This window comes from Prunus avium, chromosome 3, assembly GCF_965620075.1.
Source record: "Prunus avium chromosome 3, drPruAviu1.hap1.1, whole genome shotgun sequence".
In the NCBI taxonomy this organism is placed as follows: domain Eukaryota; kingdom Viridiplantae; phylum Streptophyta; class Magnoliopsida; order Rosales; family Rosaceae; genus Prunus; species Prunus avium.
In genome coordinates this window covers 7,231,168-7,245,968 of record NC_142286.1, presented here as the reverse complement: position 1 = coordinate 7,245,968, position 14,801 = coordinate 7,231,168, and the positions used below count along the sequence as shown (strand labels likewise).

The 14,801-nt window shown below is 36.7% G+C and overlaps 1 protein-coding gene, 1 long non-coding RNA gene and 1 pseudogene across 3 annotated transcripts; 1 reads left to right on the top strand and 2 right to left on the bottom strand.

The window, feature by feature from the left end:
- The first annotated feature begins 2,463 nt into the window (after positions 1-2,463).
- On the top strand, positions 2,464-4,860 carry LOC110750403 (uncharacterized). 2 transcript variants are annotated; one of them, XR_015834354.1, is made up of 3 exons: positions 2,464-2,732; positions 2,847-3,004; positions 3,647-4,656. It is a non-coding gene; the product is annotated as an uncharacterized LOC110750403 (long non-coding RNA). The 2 variants fall into 2 exon arrangements; XR_002525719.2 differs by lacking the exon at positions 3,647-4,656 and adding an exon at positions 4,665-4,860 and having other exon boundaries at positions 2,465-2,732.
- Positions 4,861-7,456: 2,596 nt separating this feature from the next.
- Positions 7,457-9,791, bottom strand: LOC110750421 (putative disease resistance protein At3g14460). The gene is made up of 3 exons (XM_021950753.2): positions 9,203-9,791; positions 7,786-7,881; positions 7,457-7,684 (listed from the first exon to the last, which is right to left on the bottom strand). Exons 1-2 carry the CDS (start codon positions 9,774-9,776, stop codon positions 7,820-7,822), a joined length of 636 nt encoding a protein of 211 aa, XP_021806445.2. The 5' UTR covers positions 9,777-9,791; the 3' UTR covers positions 7,457-7,684; positions 7,786-7,819.
- A 65-nt stretch (positions 9,792-9,856) lies between these two features.
- On the bottom strand, positions 9,857-13,457 carry LOC110750420 (putative disease resistance protein RGA1; annotated as a pseudogene).
- Positions 13,458-14,801: the final 1,344 nt, after the last annotated feature.

The following is a 14,801-nucleotide window of genomic DNA, read 5'->3' as shown; positions in this document are numbered from 1 at the left end:
TTATAACCCAGAATTGAATTGTTATGGTGATTTGAATGCCCTAGTCTCCAAATCTGTTTTCCAACTCTTAAAATCACTCTTTGTTACATTTGTTTACTTGTTTTTGTTTGCAATTTCATTTTGCTTCTTTTGTTCAACAATCACAACCACTCTTATTTTAAATTCTGTTTTAGACATAACCTCCTACTTTCTTGAATTTGGTAATCTAAGTACATAACTAGTTTTAACTTCTCAGTCTTCGTGGGTACGACCTCGTACTTGTCTTGCTATACTACTAATTGCCCCGTACAATTGCGAGTTAACATAATATTAACAACAATTTGCAGCATCTATGAAGAAATTTGGGTACGTGCAGAGTAACTCAGACCATACTTTGTTTATAAAGCGTCATAAATATAAATTGACAGGTTTAATTATTTATGTTGATGATATGATTGTGACTGGAGATGATCAGGCAGAAATGCAAAATCTTCAGAAGTATCTGGCTTCCGAGTTTGAGATGAAGTCATTTGGTGATTTGAAGTAATTTCTTGGGATTGAAGTTGCTAGATCTAAACATGGTATCTTTCTGTCACAAAGAAAGTATATTTTGGATTTACTTGCAGAGACTAGAATGTTGGATTGTAAACCAATTAATACCCATAGTGTACAGAATTATAAGTTGGGGTTGTATCTTGATCAAGTCCCTACAGATAAAGAGCGTTATCAACGACTTGTGGGGAAATTGATTTATTTAGCTCATACACGTCCTGATATTGCATATGCAGTGAGTGTAGTGAGTCAGTTTATGCATTCTCCTAGCGAAGATCATATGGGTGCTGTGATGCGCATTTTGAGATATCTGAAAGTAACTCCTCGCAATGGGTTAATGTTTTGCAAATATGATCATACAGATGTGGAAGGGTATACAGATGCTGATTGGGCTGGTTCAACCAGTGATAGACGTTCTATGTCTGGGTATTTCATGTTTGTCGGTGGTAATCTTGTTACTTGGAGAAGTAAGAAACAAAAGGTGGTGTCTCGATCTAGTGCTGAAGCCGAGTATCGTGGGATGGCTCAAGGCGTATGTGAGTTACTATGGTTGAGGAGATTGTTGAGAGATCTTGGTTTTGGGCCACATAAACCTATGGATTTATATTGTGACAATAAGGCTGCAATTGCAATTGCCCATAACCTGGTGCAACATGATCGTACAAAGCATGTGGAGGTTGATTGAAATTTCATTAAAGAGAAATTGGATGCGAAGATTGTTTCCTTCCCATTCGTCAGTTCTGAGTATCAGTTAGCCGATGTCCTTACAAAATCTGTTTCTTCCAATATCTTCCTCAACTCACTTGACAAGTTGGGCATGTGTGACATCTTTGCTCCAACTTGAGGGGGAGTGTTAGCGAGATCCTAGTGTAATTAGGAGATTTACTTCCTAGCATATTAGGATTATATTTATTTTCCTTTTATATAGATCTTATGTAATTAGGACTTTATCTTATTTCCTAGTATAACCCTGCTAGGGTTTGTAACCTTGTATTATAAATACATCCTTTCGAAGAATGAAATACAACCTGAAAATATTCTACCCATATTGTTTGACTGAACAGTAAAGAAAAAAATTCGAAAATAAACTCGGATCTGACAAAAAATACATACCTCCTAATCAATGCAAGCTCCAATTCAAAAACCACAAGAAATCCAAAACTTTCAACGAATTTCAAACGACCGCACACTAAAAGAACCTGAAATCACACAAAAAATTGAAAAGAAAAATTGCATTGATTTGTTGTATGAAATTGGAAGAAGAAATGGAAAAGAGAGGAACATAGATCATGAAACGCAAATCAAAAGCTAAATGAATGAAGAGCATGTTTACTTGGATTTGTTTTTAGCTATATTTCAACCTTTTCTCCAATGGCTTTTGACGATTGGATTTTTCAAGTCTACTTTCCATGCTTTGACTACTTCATCTGGCATAGAAGAAAAGAACAGATGTGGCTTTTGATGGATGTTCTTAGGTTCAGTAGATGCTTAGGCTTTAAAAGGATAAACCGATCCTTTCACCTAAAAAATTAAACTGGCCCAACAAGGCTGACCCTGCTCTTTGGCCTTTAAGAGAATCCCGAATCGATGTGTCAAAAGTGCCATATAGACATTTAACGGCTAGAAATAATATCTCACATCACTCCAACTGAATTATCAAAGCTGATCTGGAATGAAGGCTGAATTTTCAACCGTTACTTTTGACATCCCAAAAGCAAGACGTTAAATGAATATTTTATATATATATTTTTTATTTATAGAAAATTAGTAAAATACCCATTCCTAACCATAGTTCTATAAAGAAACCCTACACCACTCAATGTATATAAACACACCCAAAAAAAACCCAAAAAATGACAGCTGTTACAATATTTTAGTTTAATTAGTTAAATGAAATACCTTTATTATCCTTTTAGTATTAAAATAGTTTTTTTGAAAATTTTTGGGCACTCTCTCTTTCGTCTCTCTCCCTTCGCAGAAACCAGTTTTGGCCAGCGATCTTCGTGCTCCAGCCACGGCTAGACGCGTGACTGGTCGGAAAATGACTAGAGGAGGCCGACGAACCACGCTTGAGCCCAACCTCGGAGAGCCCAGCCTCCTTTCGTTGTCGCGAGCTCCATGAACCTTCGAGGGTTTCGAGTTTTCGGACACCTTTTGGGCGGTTCCGGGGGCGGTTCCGGCGACCGTTGTCGCCAATCCAGGTATGGATTCTAATCCTTTCCTCATGCTCTCGCTGATAGTATAGTTATTTGGAATCAATTTTAGCTTTTGAGAGTGTGAAAATGCTGTCATTTCACTCCCTGCCTTGCATTCAGTTCTTTGGTTGCTGAGCTCTGAATTATGAAATGGTGTGAGAGCTTGTTGAGCTGAAACAGTTGATTGTTTGAGCTTTAGCTTCATCAAAATGTACAGAGCGAAATGGCTATCGGCGGTTTGATCTCGAACCAGAATTAAGATTCTTTTATCGGCTCAGGTACTGTTGCGTTACTACCTTATCCTGATGTTTTTGTTCTTATTAGTTTTTGGTATTTTGATTTTGGTTGCGTTTTGTGAATTGTAGCTTCTCAGTGGAATTAATGCATGCATGTGGTTTGAATTTCATAATTTTATTTTCAAATTTCCATTTTCGTGAGCTAAATGAATTTGTTTATTTGGTTGCATGTTGCTTCTCCTGCTTTGCATTGTCATTTGGTTATGTTGGTAAATTTTTGGTTGCAAATTGTTGATTTTGCTGCTGAATTTTTAAGAGAATGTGGTAATTTAAGTCAAGTCTACCTTTAATTCAACAATTCACCAATCAGTATGTATGTATGAATATATATACTGAGCAATTTTGGGTTGGACATAACCAAGTCTTCCTTTAGTCCATATATATATATATTCATGTATGTATGAATATATGTACCGAGCAATTTTGGGAATGCTTTTATCTCTCTGAGTTCATTAAGGACTTGCTTAATTTAGCCGAAGAAATTTAGACAATTTATTTGTCGACTTGGAAATAGATGGAAGGATTGACAATTTGGGAATGCTGATCAACATAACTTATTATTTTCATTTTGATGCTTTTGAGGCAATTCCCTTGTTACTATATGTAACTATTTGATATTGGCAGGGAAAGTATGTCAAACAAACCACACTATTGTGATTCTCTTGTTCTATCTTCATGCATGGATTGCTGAAAGGTCGTTCTGAATTTTCATCATCGGTAACTGTTTCACTTGCAATGTCATTGGCTTTGGGAGTTTCCTTAAGGAATTCGTTTTGGTACTCAGGTTCTTTTGGACTCTCCTAGATGATGTCTTCTGACCCAATTTCAAGATATACTTCGAATATATCAGGATTTCCTACTTCTAGCAAGTGTGTCTCATCTGTTTGTGTGATAAGTGGAGTGTCTGGTTTACTAGGGGCTTCAATCGCCTTCTTCCCTTCTTCAAGTCCAGCTTTTTCTTCATGATCATCTGTCATAGATGTCTTTTGTAGCATGTCCTCAACACACTCTTTAGCTTCCAAGGTTGCTTCATCATTCTGAATGTCAGGCCTTGCAACTATTGTTGAGATGGAGTAATTTTTGGGTGTTCCGGGTACACCACGTGGCTGGTGTACCATCCAATAGACAGAGGACATATGGAATATTTCTAATGCAGCCCGCCACATGTCATAAAAAGAAATGCAGTAAGTTGGACAATAATTCCACATGTCCTATGTTTATTGGATGGTACACCAACCACGTAATGTACCCGGAACATATAAAAATTTCTCGTTGAGATGGGGTCAATTCTCTGTATTTTTATCATTGTTAAGTATTGATTTTGAGTGATATGGAGTTCTACACTTTTATCGTACCTATTATGCAAATTAAATGATGTAGTTGTTAATTTCCAGTAAGTGGTATGAACAGTTGTTATACTACGTTCATACCTTGCAATTGAGTTGATTTCTATAACATAGTATTAACAGTGTACTTTTATGACATAGTATTAATAGATTTTCAGTAACAAAGCATGCTCTATACGTTGCTCTCTCTCTATATATAGCTGTGCACTTAAAGTTTATGATATGCATAATGTGATTTTTAATAGGAAGATAGTTCTATGACATAGTATTAACAGTGCACTTTTTTTTTCTTGTAGAAGTATTTTCTTTTGCCTTTGCGATTGTTTCTTGTGAAACTATGAACAATTGGAGGTGGTTTCTACAAAGGATATCGGATGTCTTGTTGGGCTTTTTTTGGAATTTTTTTTTTGAATTATTTGTATGAAATTGTATTAACAATGTACTTATATGACATGGTATTAACAATGTGCTTCTATGACATGGTATTAACAATGTACTTCGGGCTTGCTGGGCTTATTTTAGGTTTTTTTTTTTTTGAGTTTTTTGTGTTTGGCTTGTTTTAAGTTTATCAATGGCAGTCTTGTAATTTATAGGAACTTCAACACTCATTTTTTATGTAGTAAATGGATTTTGGGTGAGTTTCTAAAGTGCATTTCATGTGGGTTTTTTTTATAAGTTCAACTCATGTTTTGAGTATATTAGTGAAGCTCCCTTTTTTTTATACCAAACCTGGCATGATGGCATCAAAGGACTGAATAATACACTTGGTATATGAACAGTGGCGGATCCACGTAGGGGCAAGGGGGGTCAATTGACCCCCGCCTGCTAGGAATCCTCCATTGGAACCCAGGAACTTGACCCCTGCAAATGCCCAGAAGGTGTTTGATGAAATGCCCCAAAGAAGGGCAGCCATGGCCAAGAGCAAGCAAGCTCACTTGCTGCCCAACGCGCACGCGAGGAGCCCAGCACTTCAGAATTTTTTTTTTGTTTCCTGACGTCAAAACGACGTCGTTCCACTTAAGTGGATTTTTTTATAAAACGACCTGGCCAAAACGACGTCGTTTTGGCTCAGGTAAAAAAAACAAAAAAAAAGGCACAGACAGAAATGCAGCTCGATAAAAAAGATTGGGGAATGAGTTTTTCACTCATTCCTCTCATTCAAACCCTAAATCTCCAACCCCAACCCCTAATTCTACTCATCCTTCACTCAATCCGATAGCCTCCCCACGTGAATAACCCTCCGGCGTCGGCGACCTCCTCATCTAGTGGCGGCAGCAAACCCCAAATTCAATTTGGTTTGAAATTTCCTCTCAAAATTGAAAATATGTTATCCTCCTATTTCCTAATCTTTTTGTGCTTTGATGAGATTGATTAATATGTTGATTAGTTTGAATGAAATAGAGTTTTTAATTAATTATATGTTAGTTTGTATGATTTAATTAGTTTGTATGTTTTAATATGATGGATTTTGTCCCTCAAATTGAAATTATGTTACCTATTTCCTAATCTTTTTATGCTTTAATGAGATTGATTAATATGTTGATTAGTTTGAATGAATTAGAGTTTTTAATTAATTATATGTTATTTTGTATGATTTAATTAGTTTGTATGTTTTAATATGATGGATTTTATCCCTCAAATTGAAATTATGTTACCTATTTCCTAATCTTTTTATGCTTTAATAGGATTGATTAATATGTTGATTATTTTGGTTAGTTAGAATAAATCTTTGCAATTTGGATGATTAATTAGTTTGTATGTTTTTTGAATAGGAAGTTATGGAAAGATTCTATAAGAGAAAGTTCTCATCAACTACTTCTAGTTCGGATAATGTGGATAGTTCAGACTCAAGAGATGTGGGTAGTTCGAAAGAAAGTGAGTTACAAGATCTTATGAATAATCTTCCTGCAGACCCTGGACTTCGACCTCAAATGTTGGATTATGATCCTAACATTCGAAACGAAGTTCGAACAGCATATCTACAAAAGGGTCCTTGTCAACCTAAGAATATGAAAACTCGTCGTGGACAATTGTACTGTGGTTTTTTTCTATTAATTAAGAATTATAATATTATCGTTTCAATTTTTTTTTTGGTTCTATTTTGTATAAGTTTTTTTTACCTTTTAGACGTTGACCCCTGCAAACAAAATTCCTGGATCCGCCACTGTATATGAAATCAACTAAATCTTGTCCCAACCGATTGCGATTGGCTACATGAATCCTTTCGCTAAAACAGATGGGATGGAGCTAATAAGAGGCCAACAAGAGAACGCGATTTATTGGAAGAGAAGAATATAAAAAATCTGCTCAAAATTCCTTCCTTCCTTCCTTACTAACTAATCAGGAACCACAAGATTTAAAAGGCACCGTTATATCTTTTGTTAATTTTTTTAAAAACATGCAATGGTTCTCTAAACATTCACATGATCTAAATGTTTTCTTAGTTGTAAACAGGACGATCTGGAATATCTGGGGAAGGTAGTGGCTGGTTCCATTGTGGCTGCAGCTGTTATAAAGTATGGAAGCATAGGTTTTCCTGAGATAACCAGACCCAACTCCTGTCATTGTAGCCATTTTATTTTTGATCAAGCAGAGCCATGCATGCAGAGGGGCGAAGCTAGGATAGGAAAACCCTCGTGACAAGTTTCACTCACTCTCTTAGCCCTGTATTTCACCAATTTTGTGGAGCTGCTACAAGAATTCCAATGATTTCTTCCACATCCATTTGAAAGCACTTCCTGTAACATCAATTTGGTCTACTTGAAAGAAAATTCAACTGCCATGAAAATCTTCAGTTGCTGAGATAAGAAAATCCCATATTACATGAAAATCAGATATAAAAGCCAGTGCATTAGTGTAGCCAGTTGACCATGAGCAATGTGTTAGCCCTTTTGTGCTCGAGTTGGATTCCTCTCGTCATAGATTAGAGTAGTTTAGACTATCAAGTGTTGATGATTGAATTATTGGCTATATTGTACATATTATCTGATATTTCAGATCAGAGAGATATATAACATCTCAATGGAGATCATAATATAATATAACATCTCAATACAGTTGAAGATTGAATTATTGGGTATAATGTACATATTATCTTATATTTCAAATCATAGTGATATATAACATCTCAACAGAGATCGTAATATAATATAACATCTCAACAGAGTTCGTGATTGAATTATTGGCTATACATACACATCGGATATTATAATTATTTCCCCTAGTGTACAATGTACGCACTTCCGACAAGATTATCTTCAAAGTGTGAATTCAAATGAGACTTCTCTCTTTGCATGCCAGAAAATACCTTCAGCTACTGACATAAGAAAATCAAAACCTTCTTCAGCTTCGGTAATTGTAGATAGAATAGATATAATTTATGCACAACATTCATCGTATAAGCAGTAGAGTACGTACCTGGAATTTGGAAATGGGGGTCGTCGGCACAGATCTAGGCTTGGCCAGGTAGGGCCAATCCTAGCCCGACACAATTTTTGAGAAATTTTTTTATACCTACATAACCCAATGAATTTCAAACTATTAAAAAATTATATATATATCATCTTAAAAAATATTTGCAAAATATAAAAAAATAAAAACATTCTCCAACAACTTTATATTTATCTTTACATTACCCCCACCACATGTGAGTTTTTTTGTAGAGTGCTACTATTTCCACCCAACTATCATATTTTCTCACCCACCTTATTTTCAAAATTTCAAAGACAAATTTATCCCTTTGTAAAATGACTTCTAAGGACTTAAGGAAAAAAGGATATTTTAGAAATAATTAAAGGGTAGGGTATTTTAATTTTTTATTATCTCTTAATCACTAAACAATTACCCATAAATTTTTTTTCTATGTCCGACCCCCCGTCTTCCTCCTCCTCCTCTCACCCTTCTCTTCTCCTTGGAAATTCCATTATATCTGCAATTCTCACTGGCGCCGCAAATCACATCAATACATTCATCATTCTCTCTCTACATCAATTCAAGTACTGTTGGATAATTCAAAAGGCTAATCCTATAGAAACCTTCCTCTTGAGACCATCTAAAAAATCCAACTAAACTCTTCCTGCAAATCTGAAAAAATCTTTTCTTTCTTCGCCACAACAAATATCTCAATAACTTTCCTAGTTGAAGTCTTAAAACAAATCGATTCATTGATAGGTTTTATAATTATTAGTTATTGTATCCCAAACACACAAAACAATGTAATTATCTAAACCAATTATCTTCATATATAGATCTAGAAAGTATAGAAGATGAGAGAGGCATGAATCATGATGCAGCGGTAGTGACAAATCCGATACAACTGCCATGGTGAAGATAGGGAACCGTCATGGGAGAATGAGTGAGCGAGATGGGTTTAGCGGCGCCGGTGAGAAATCTAGCAATAATGGAAATTTTGTGGGATGAGGGTGGGCGAGGAGGAAGAAGAAAGAGGGAGATGGAAAGATTTTTTTTGGTAATTATTGCTTTAATTATGATATAATAATTTAAAAAATTTAAAAAAAAACTTATCTGTATTAGATGAGTTGGCATGCCACATAAGGTGATTTATAAAGGGTATTTTAGGAATAATGGTGGGTGGAAAGATAGAATTGTATTTTTTTTTCAAATTTACATGGTGTGTTGGAAGATAAGGTGAGTAGAGAAATAGTACAGGCGGTGGAAATAACAGCAGTCTTTTTTTATCATCAATTTGGTATTTGAATAAATAGACATGGAATTTCTCAAAGAAAATACAAACATAAAGAAAAGAGGAAAATTTGTGATGATAAATGAATAATATAGATAGACATTAACAAAATGAAATGTTAATAGACATTACCAGAAGAAGAGGTGGAAGCGGCACTTGGCATCTTATCATCATCAGTTTGGTAAACTCCGTCTTTTTGTACAAATTCTTTATCAACTTTGATGTTTGTGATGTGAGAAATCTTGGGCCACTCTCCTCTGCCTTTTCGGCAACCTTGTGCAAGAATTTGACAGCTGAAACCGATGACAAGCTCCTTGAGCGGTGTATTTTGTAAGAAGTTGGGCAGTGTTTTAAGCAAACCGCAATAACCAATTCGTAAGGAAGAAAGGCAGGGCATTATTGTAATTGTCTTATGAGAATCCTCTTCTTCACTCCACCTTGTCATTCCTTCCCACTCTTTCCACATGGGCAAAACCAAGAATTCAAGTCTTTTCAAACTTGGGAATAAAATAAGTGATGACGACGACGACGTTTGCGTTTCTATTGTTCCATCTATTCCCAAAAACTCAACTCCTACCTTTTTCAAGCTATCCCAATTGACTATCACCAGTACTTCAAGGGACTCCAATCTCCCCAAAGGAGGCACAAACTCAACAAAGTCGCAATATCTGAGGTAAAGGCTTCTCAATTTGTTTAACGACGTCATCCAATGTGGCCGGAGTGTGGTGCCATTGTAGAATGAGATAGATAAGGATTCCAGCTTTGGATGTGGTTGTAAGGCATTCACTATTTCTTCCTCGTTGTGTTGCGCTGTTCCAACTGAGGGGAACTCGAATTCCAGACTGACAAGGAAATTTTTGTTCACCAAATGCGCTTTCTCGGCCTGCCTCGCGTCCTTGAGATCCTCCAGAAATTCTATTCGGAAACTCCCACGAAGCTGGTCCATGTTTCTCAAATCACTTAACTCGAATAATGCTTCTTTGTTGTTATCAACGTCATCATCGCCATGGATGCGAACTTCATCTAGCCTTCGTAGACTTGTTAACCTTGCAATCTCCTTAGGCAACTTTAGATCAGCACAACCCATAACATGAAGATGCTGCAAGTTAATCAGCTTTCCCATGGCTTCAGGTAATCTTTTCAAGTGCCACGCAATTAATGAGTCTCAAGGTTTGCAAATTGATTAAATTACACATGGTGTCAGGCAATTTCATCAAATCGTAATTCCAGGACAAATCAAGATACCTCAAATGTGCCAATTCTCCAACCTCATTTGGAACTTCTTTCAAGGAGTTATAACTCAGATTCAACATTCTAAGGCATTTTACTTGTGAAATTAACTCTCGACCAAAACTAGTAATCGTTGAATCAAAACTTGCAAGAGAGTCCGTAAATTCTTGCAGTTGCACAAGGAACTCGGAATTAGTGGACCTTCGGGTGCAAACATTAATGTCAAATGACGAACCTCCTTATATCCATCAAACTCCATTATTCTCTTATTATTATCACCCTCAACCTCCAAAACTAAGCATTCATTCTTAGTTAGAAATTGTAGAAAGTCATGCACAACATCATGCATCTTGCACCGGGTTATATTTCCAAGTTCATCTTCCTCAAATTCTTGATATCAAAGTACATTTCGCCTACTGCTTCTTTTTCTTTGTTTTCAATTGAATTAAGATAATTTTGTGACATCCATAACTCAATCAACTCATCTTTAGCAAATTCATAATCTTTTGGGAAAATGACACAATACAAAAGACAACGTTTGATTGCCGGGGCCAAATCATAATAACTTAGTAACAGTGGTTGGAAAACTTGTTCCTCAACCACATCTAACTTCCATATCTTACTATTCAAAACGTCTTCCCATTCTTTCTTCGTTTTCTTGTAGCACATAAGACCACCCATTGTCTTTGCAAGAAGGGGCAGGCCCTTACACTTTTTGACAATTTCTTTACCAATAAATTCTAACACTTTAGACTCTCTTTTTTCTCTATCAGCCAGTGCAATGTGATAGAACAATGCCCAACAATTTTCTTCACTCAACACCTCCAAATTGACAATATCAGTGGATGCTCCCACCACCATCCTCGCAACTTCCTCTTTTCGTGTGGTCACCAATATTCTACTACCCACAGCCCCGTTTTGTAAAGGTAGCTTTAATTGTTCCCACTTTCTATAGTCTTGGTTCCACACATCATCTAGGACAAGAAGGAACTTCTTGCCCTTAACGGACTCATGTATAATGGACTTCAGAGTTTGCAACTCATTTGAAGCTGGGGTCTCTTTTGTCAGACCCTCAATGATGGCTTTGGCAATTTTGATCTCATCAAAAGGATCTGAGACACAAACCCATAGTCTAGTGTTGAAATGAGCTTGAACCTTTTCATCATTATAGGCAAGTTGGGCAAGAGTTGTCTAGCCAATCCCTCTCATCCCTATAATAGGGATGACAAGGCAGGTCGCCCCTCCTTGACCACTGCCACTCACCAACTTTTCTACCACTTTGTCCTTTTCGTCGACTCGAGACCAAATGTCTTATCAACGAAAGAAGAACTTTTTTGTCGTTCAATTTGTTCAATTCCTCTTTTCGTGGATTGAAAGTCATACTTTTGTCTTTCACTAGCAATCAGAGCTAATCTTTCATTTAGTTCTTTTATCTTCACAGCAATGTCATGAAGAAGAACTACTTGATGGCCAAAACAAAACCAAGGGGCAGGAATGCAGAAACATACCTTCTTGGTAGTACTAGTACTACCAGCATTACCAGCTTCTTGTTTCTGAATATGTTGCTTCAGGATTTCAGTACTCCACTTGTCCAACACGTCGTCCATCTCGTAGGATACATCCTTCAACCTCTCCAGCCATTGTCTCACATCCACCTCATTCACCTGCCTCTCCTCTGCATTCTCGAGCACAACTTCAATATCTTTGAAATTGCTGGTGAGCTTTGCCACTTCTTTCTTAACACCCACAACTAGTTTGACCTCTTGTTGGATGATTGAGGCCAACTGTTCAATGAGCATGGAAATGAGTCACTACTACAAAAAACGAAATAGACGACCGGAATTCACCTTCGTTGTAATACTTTGAAAACCGTCGTTAAATCGACAGTCGTCTTTTGGAGTATCAAACTACGACGGCTTTTCACCATCGTTGTTTATGTGTAAAGACGACGGTTTTTACTAAAATCATCGTTGTTCTTACTAAAGACGACCCTTTTTTGTTCAAAACCGTCGTTATTTATGGGTAAAGACGACGGTTTTTAAAAACCGTCGTTATTTATGGTTAAAGACGACGGTTTTTGTTTAAAACCGTCGTAATTTATGGGTAAAAACGACGGTATTGTGTTGAAAATGGTCATTAATTATATGCACAGACGACAGTTTTTCCAATAAAACCATTGTTTTATTATCTTTAAATATGTCGTCTAATAAGTTCTCAACCTTTTACATTTTAGTTTTTTGTTTCCTATGATTCTATACAATGATTGTAACTAGAAAACCAATTATAATGCTTTATTAACAAATATATGCACTCAAAAATTATTTCTTTCATAAAACTTGAAGATTCGAAAGTAATTACATAGTCGACCAATCTTTATTCTATTACACACATACTTCCTACCAATAAATTAAAATAAAGGAGCTCACAAATTCTACTAATTTGATCTGAACTTTATCAATTTGTTCTTGGGTTGACATAGCTCTGCCTTCTTGCACATTTTCCAAGTTGTTGTATTCCCCTCCCCTGTAACAATATCAGCAACAGCAAGCCCTTCTACAAGACTTGCAAAATTAACATCAAACTCCACAAACACAAATCTTACTTCAGCAGTCATGTTGTTTTTGTCCATGCACAGTGCGTCTTGTGTGAGCTGATCTGAGAAAAGATAACCATAAACAAAGTATTCCTGAAAATAACAATAGGGATAAAAAGCAGAGCCAAAGTAAGAGAATGGGTTTAACTGAACTACTCCAATTATCTATAATCAATACCTAAATCCAAACCTATAACCCATACCAACAGCAGAAAATCTGAACTAAAAAACAAAGATTCCTTTAATTCTTTTAAAGAAACATACATATATATGGTAACAGCCATTCTCTGTGGCCATTTCAGCCACTTCTTCTTTCTCCAATCTGCCAAACTAAAGTGTATTAGAATTGCTTTGAGTATTTTAAGTAACCCTTTTCTTGATGATCTGATAATTGCTTTTAGTTCGAGCTTTACCAGTGAGATGGTCCACCAAAGAGCCATTTGAGATGTTCTCAAGAACAATAAATACAGTGCTAGTTGTAGTTAGATGGTCCTGATAAGTGACAATGCAGTGTCCAAGAAGGCTGACCAAATGCCTACTCCTCAGCTTTGACAAGGCTTCCATGCTCTGGTTCAAGTTTTGGGGCAACTGCTTCTACTTTAATTTCACACATTTCACTTGTACTGGTAAACCATTTCTGAGCCAGCCTTTGTAGACCTGTAATGTAAATATTGCACATAAATAATGCTATCAAGTTGATGAACAATAATGTTGGCTCAATCAAATAATGCATTCAAAGCCAATAAACATCACAAATTCAATGTTAATACCAATCCCTGAGATCCTTCTCCCATCAAATTCGGGCATCGAAATTGTTTGTTGCATCATCAATTTCTTCCAATGTAAATACACGATATGGTGGGAGCCCAAGTGTTGGCAACCTCATCATATGGGGCACACGCCCTGAAAAATCCAAATCAATATAATCAGCTTCAATGCTTCACGAACTAAAAACCATAAAGCATGCATCTTTGTTTTCTGTTTTTTTTTTTCAGTCATTAAAATTAGGGACTTTCAAAGGAATTAAGGAAACAAAGAGGGCCTTACTTGCATCGATGTTCGGCTTTGGGGAGCTTCAAACGGAAATTTTCTCAACCATGGATCTATTAAATTTATCTTCTCTGTTCCTCTGCCCTGCCCTGCTCTTTTGATAATTACCAAAATCAACAATCCAATGAGTGCAGCCGCACACACAACACGAAGAGAATACACAGAGAGAGAGAGAGAGAGAGAGAGAGAGTTTGGCTACCCATGAGAATCCCGGAGAGTCTGAGATCCATGGGAACTGAAGGATTCAAAAGATCCTCGCTGCAAACAAAAAAATCATGAAAATTTGCATCGGATTTTTAGACAACAAATCAGAAGAAGCCTAAGCAAACTCCTAGAAAAGTAACTTCGTACCTTTCTGGTCCACGAGGAAGAAGATCTAATCTAAAGCTTATGAAATGGAAGATGGGAATCCAGATGGGGGCTTAAAAATGGTCGCGATGAGGAAGGGTAGCTTCCATGGGCAGCGCGAGGGAGATGACGAACGCGGCAAGATCGGTGACCTGAACGGCTCGACGGAGATGGCGATCAAGGCAAGTTCGGTGGACGGCGCGAGGGAGATGTGCTTCATAGATGTGAGAAAGGGTTTTCTTCTGAAAGGTCGTGATGTAGTACAGTGTTTGAGAGAGCGTGGGTTTTCTGAAAAGCTCCGCGCTCGAGAACTTAAAAGTTAAATTTTGTTTAGCGCCTCCTAAAAACACGACGGTTGTAATAAGGTATCGTCGCAACTTTATAAATTAACCCAAAGCATCAGCGTATTAGGCACCTTATCACGACGGTATTATAACACTCGTCGTCTTTTAAAATACCACGACAGTTTTTATATAAACGGTCGTCTATTGGGTGTCGTTGTTTAACATA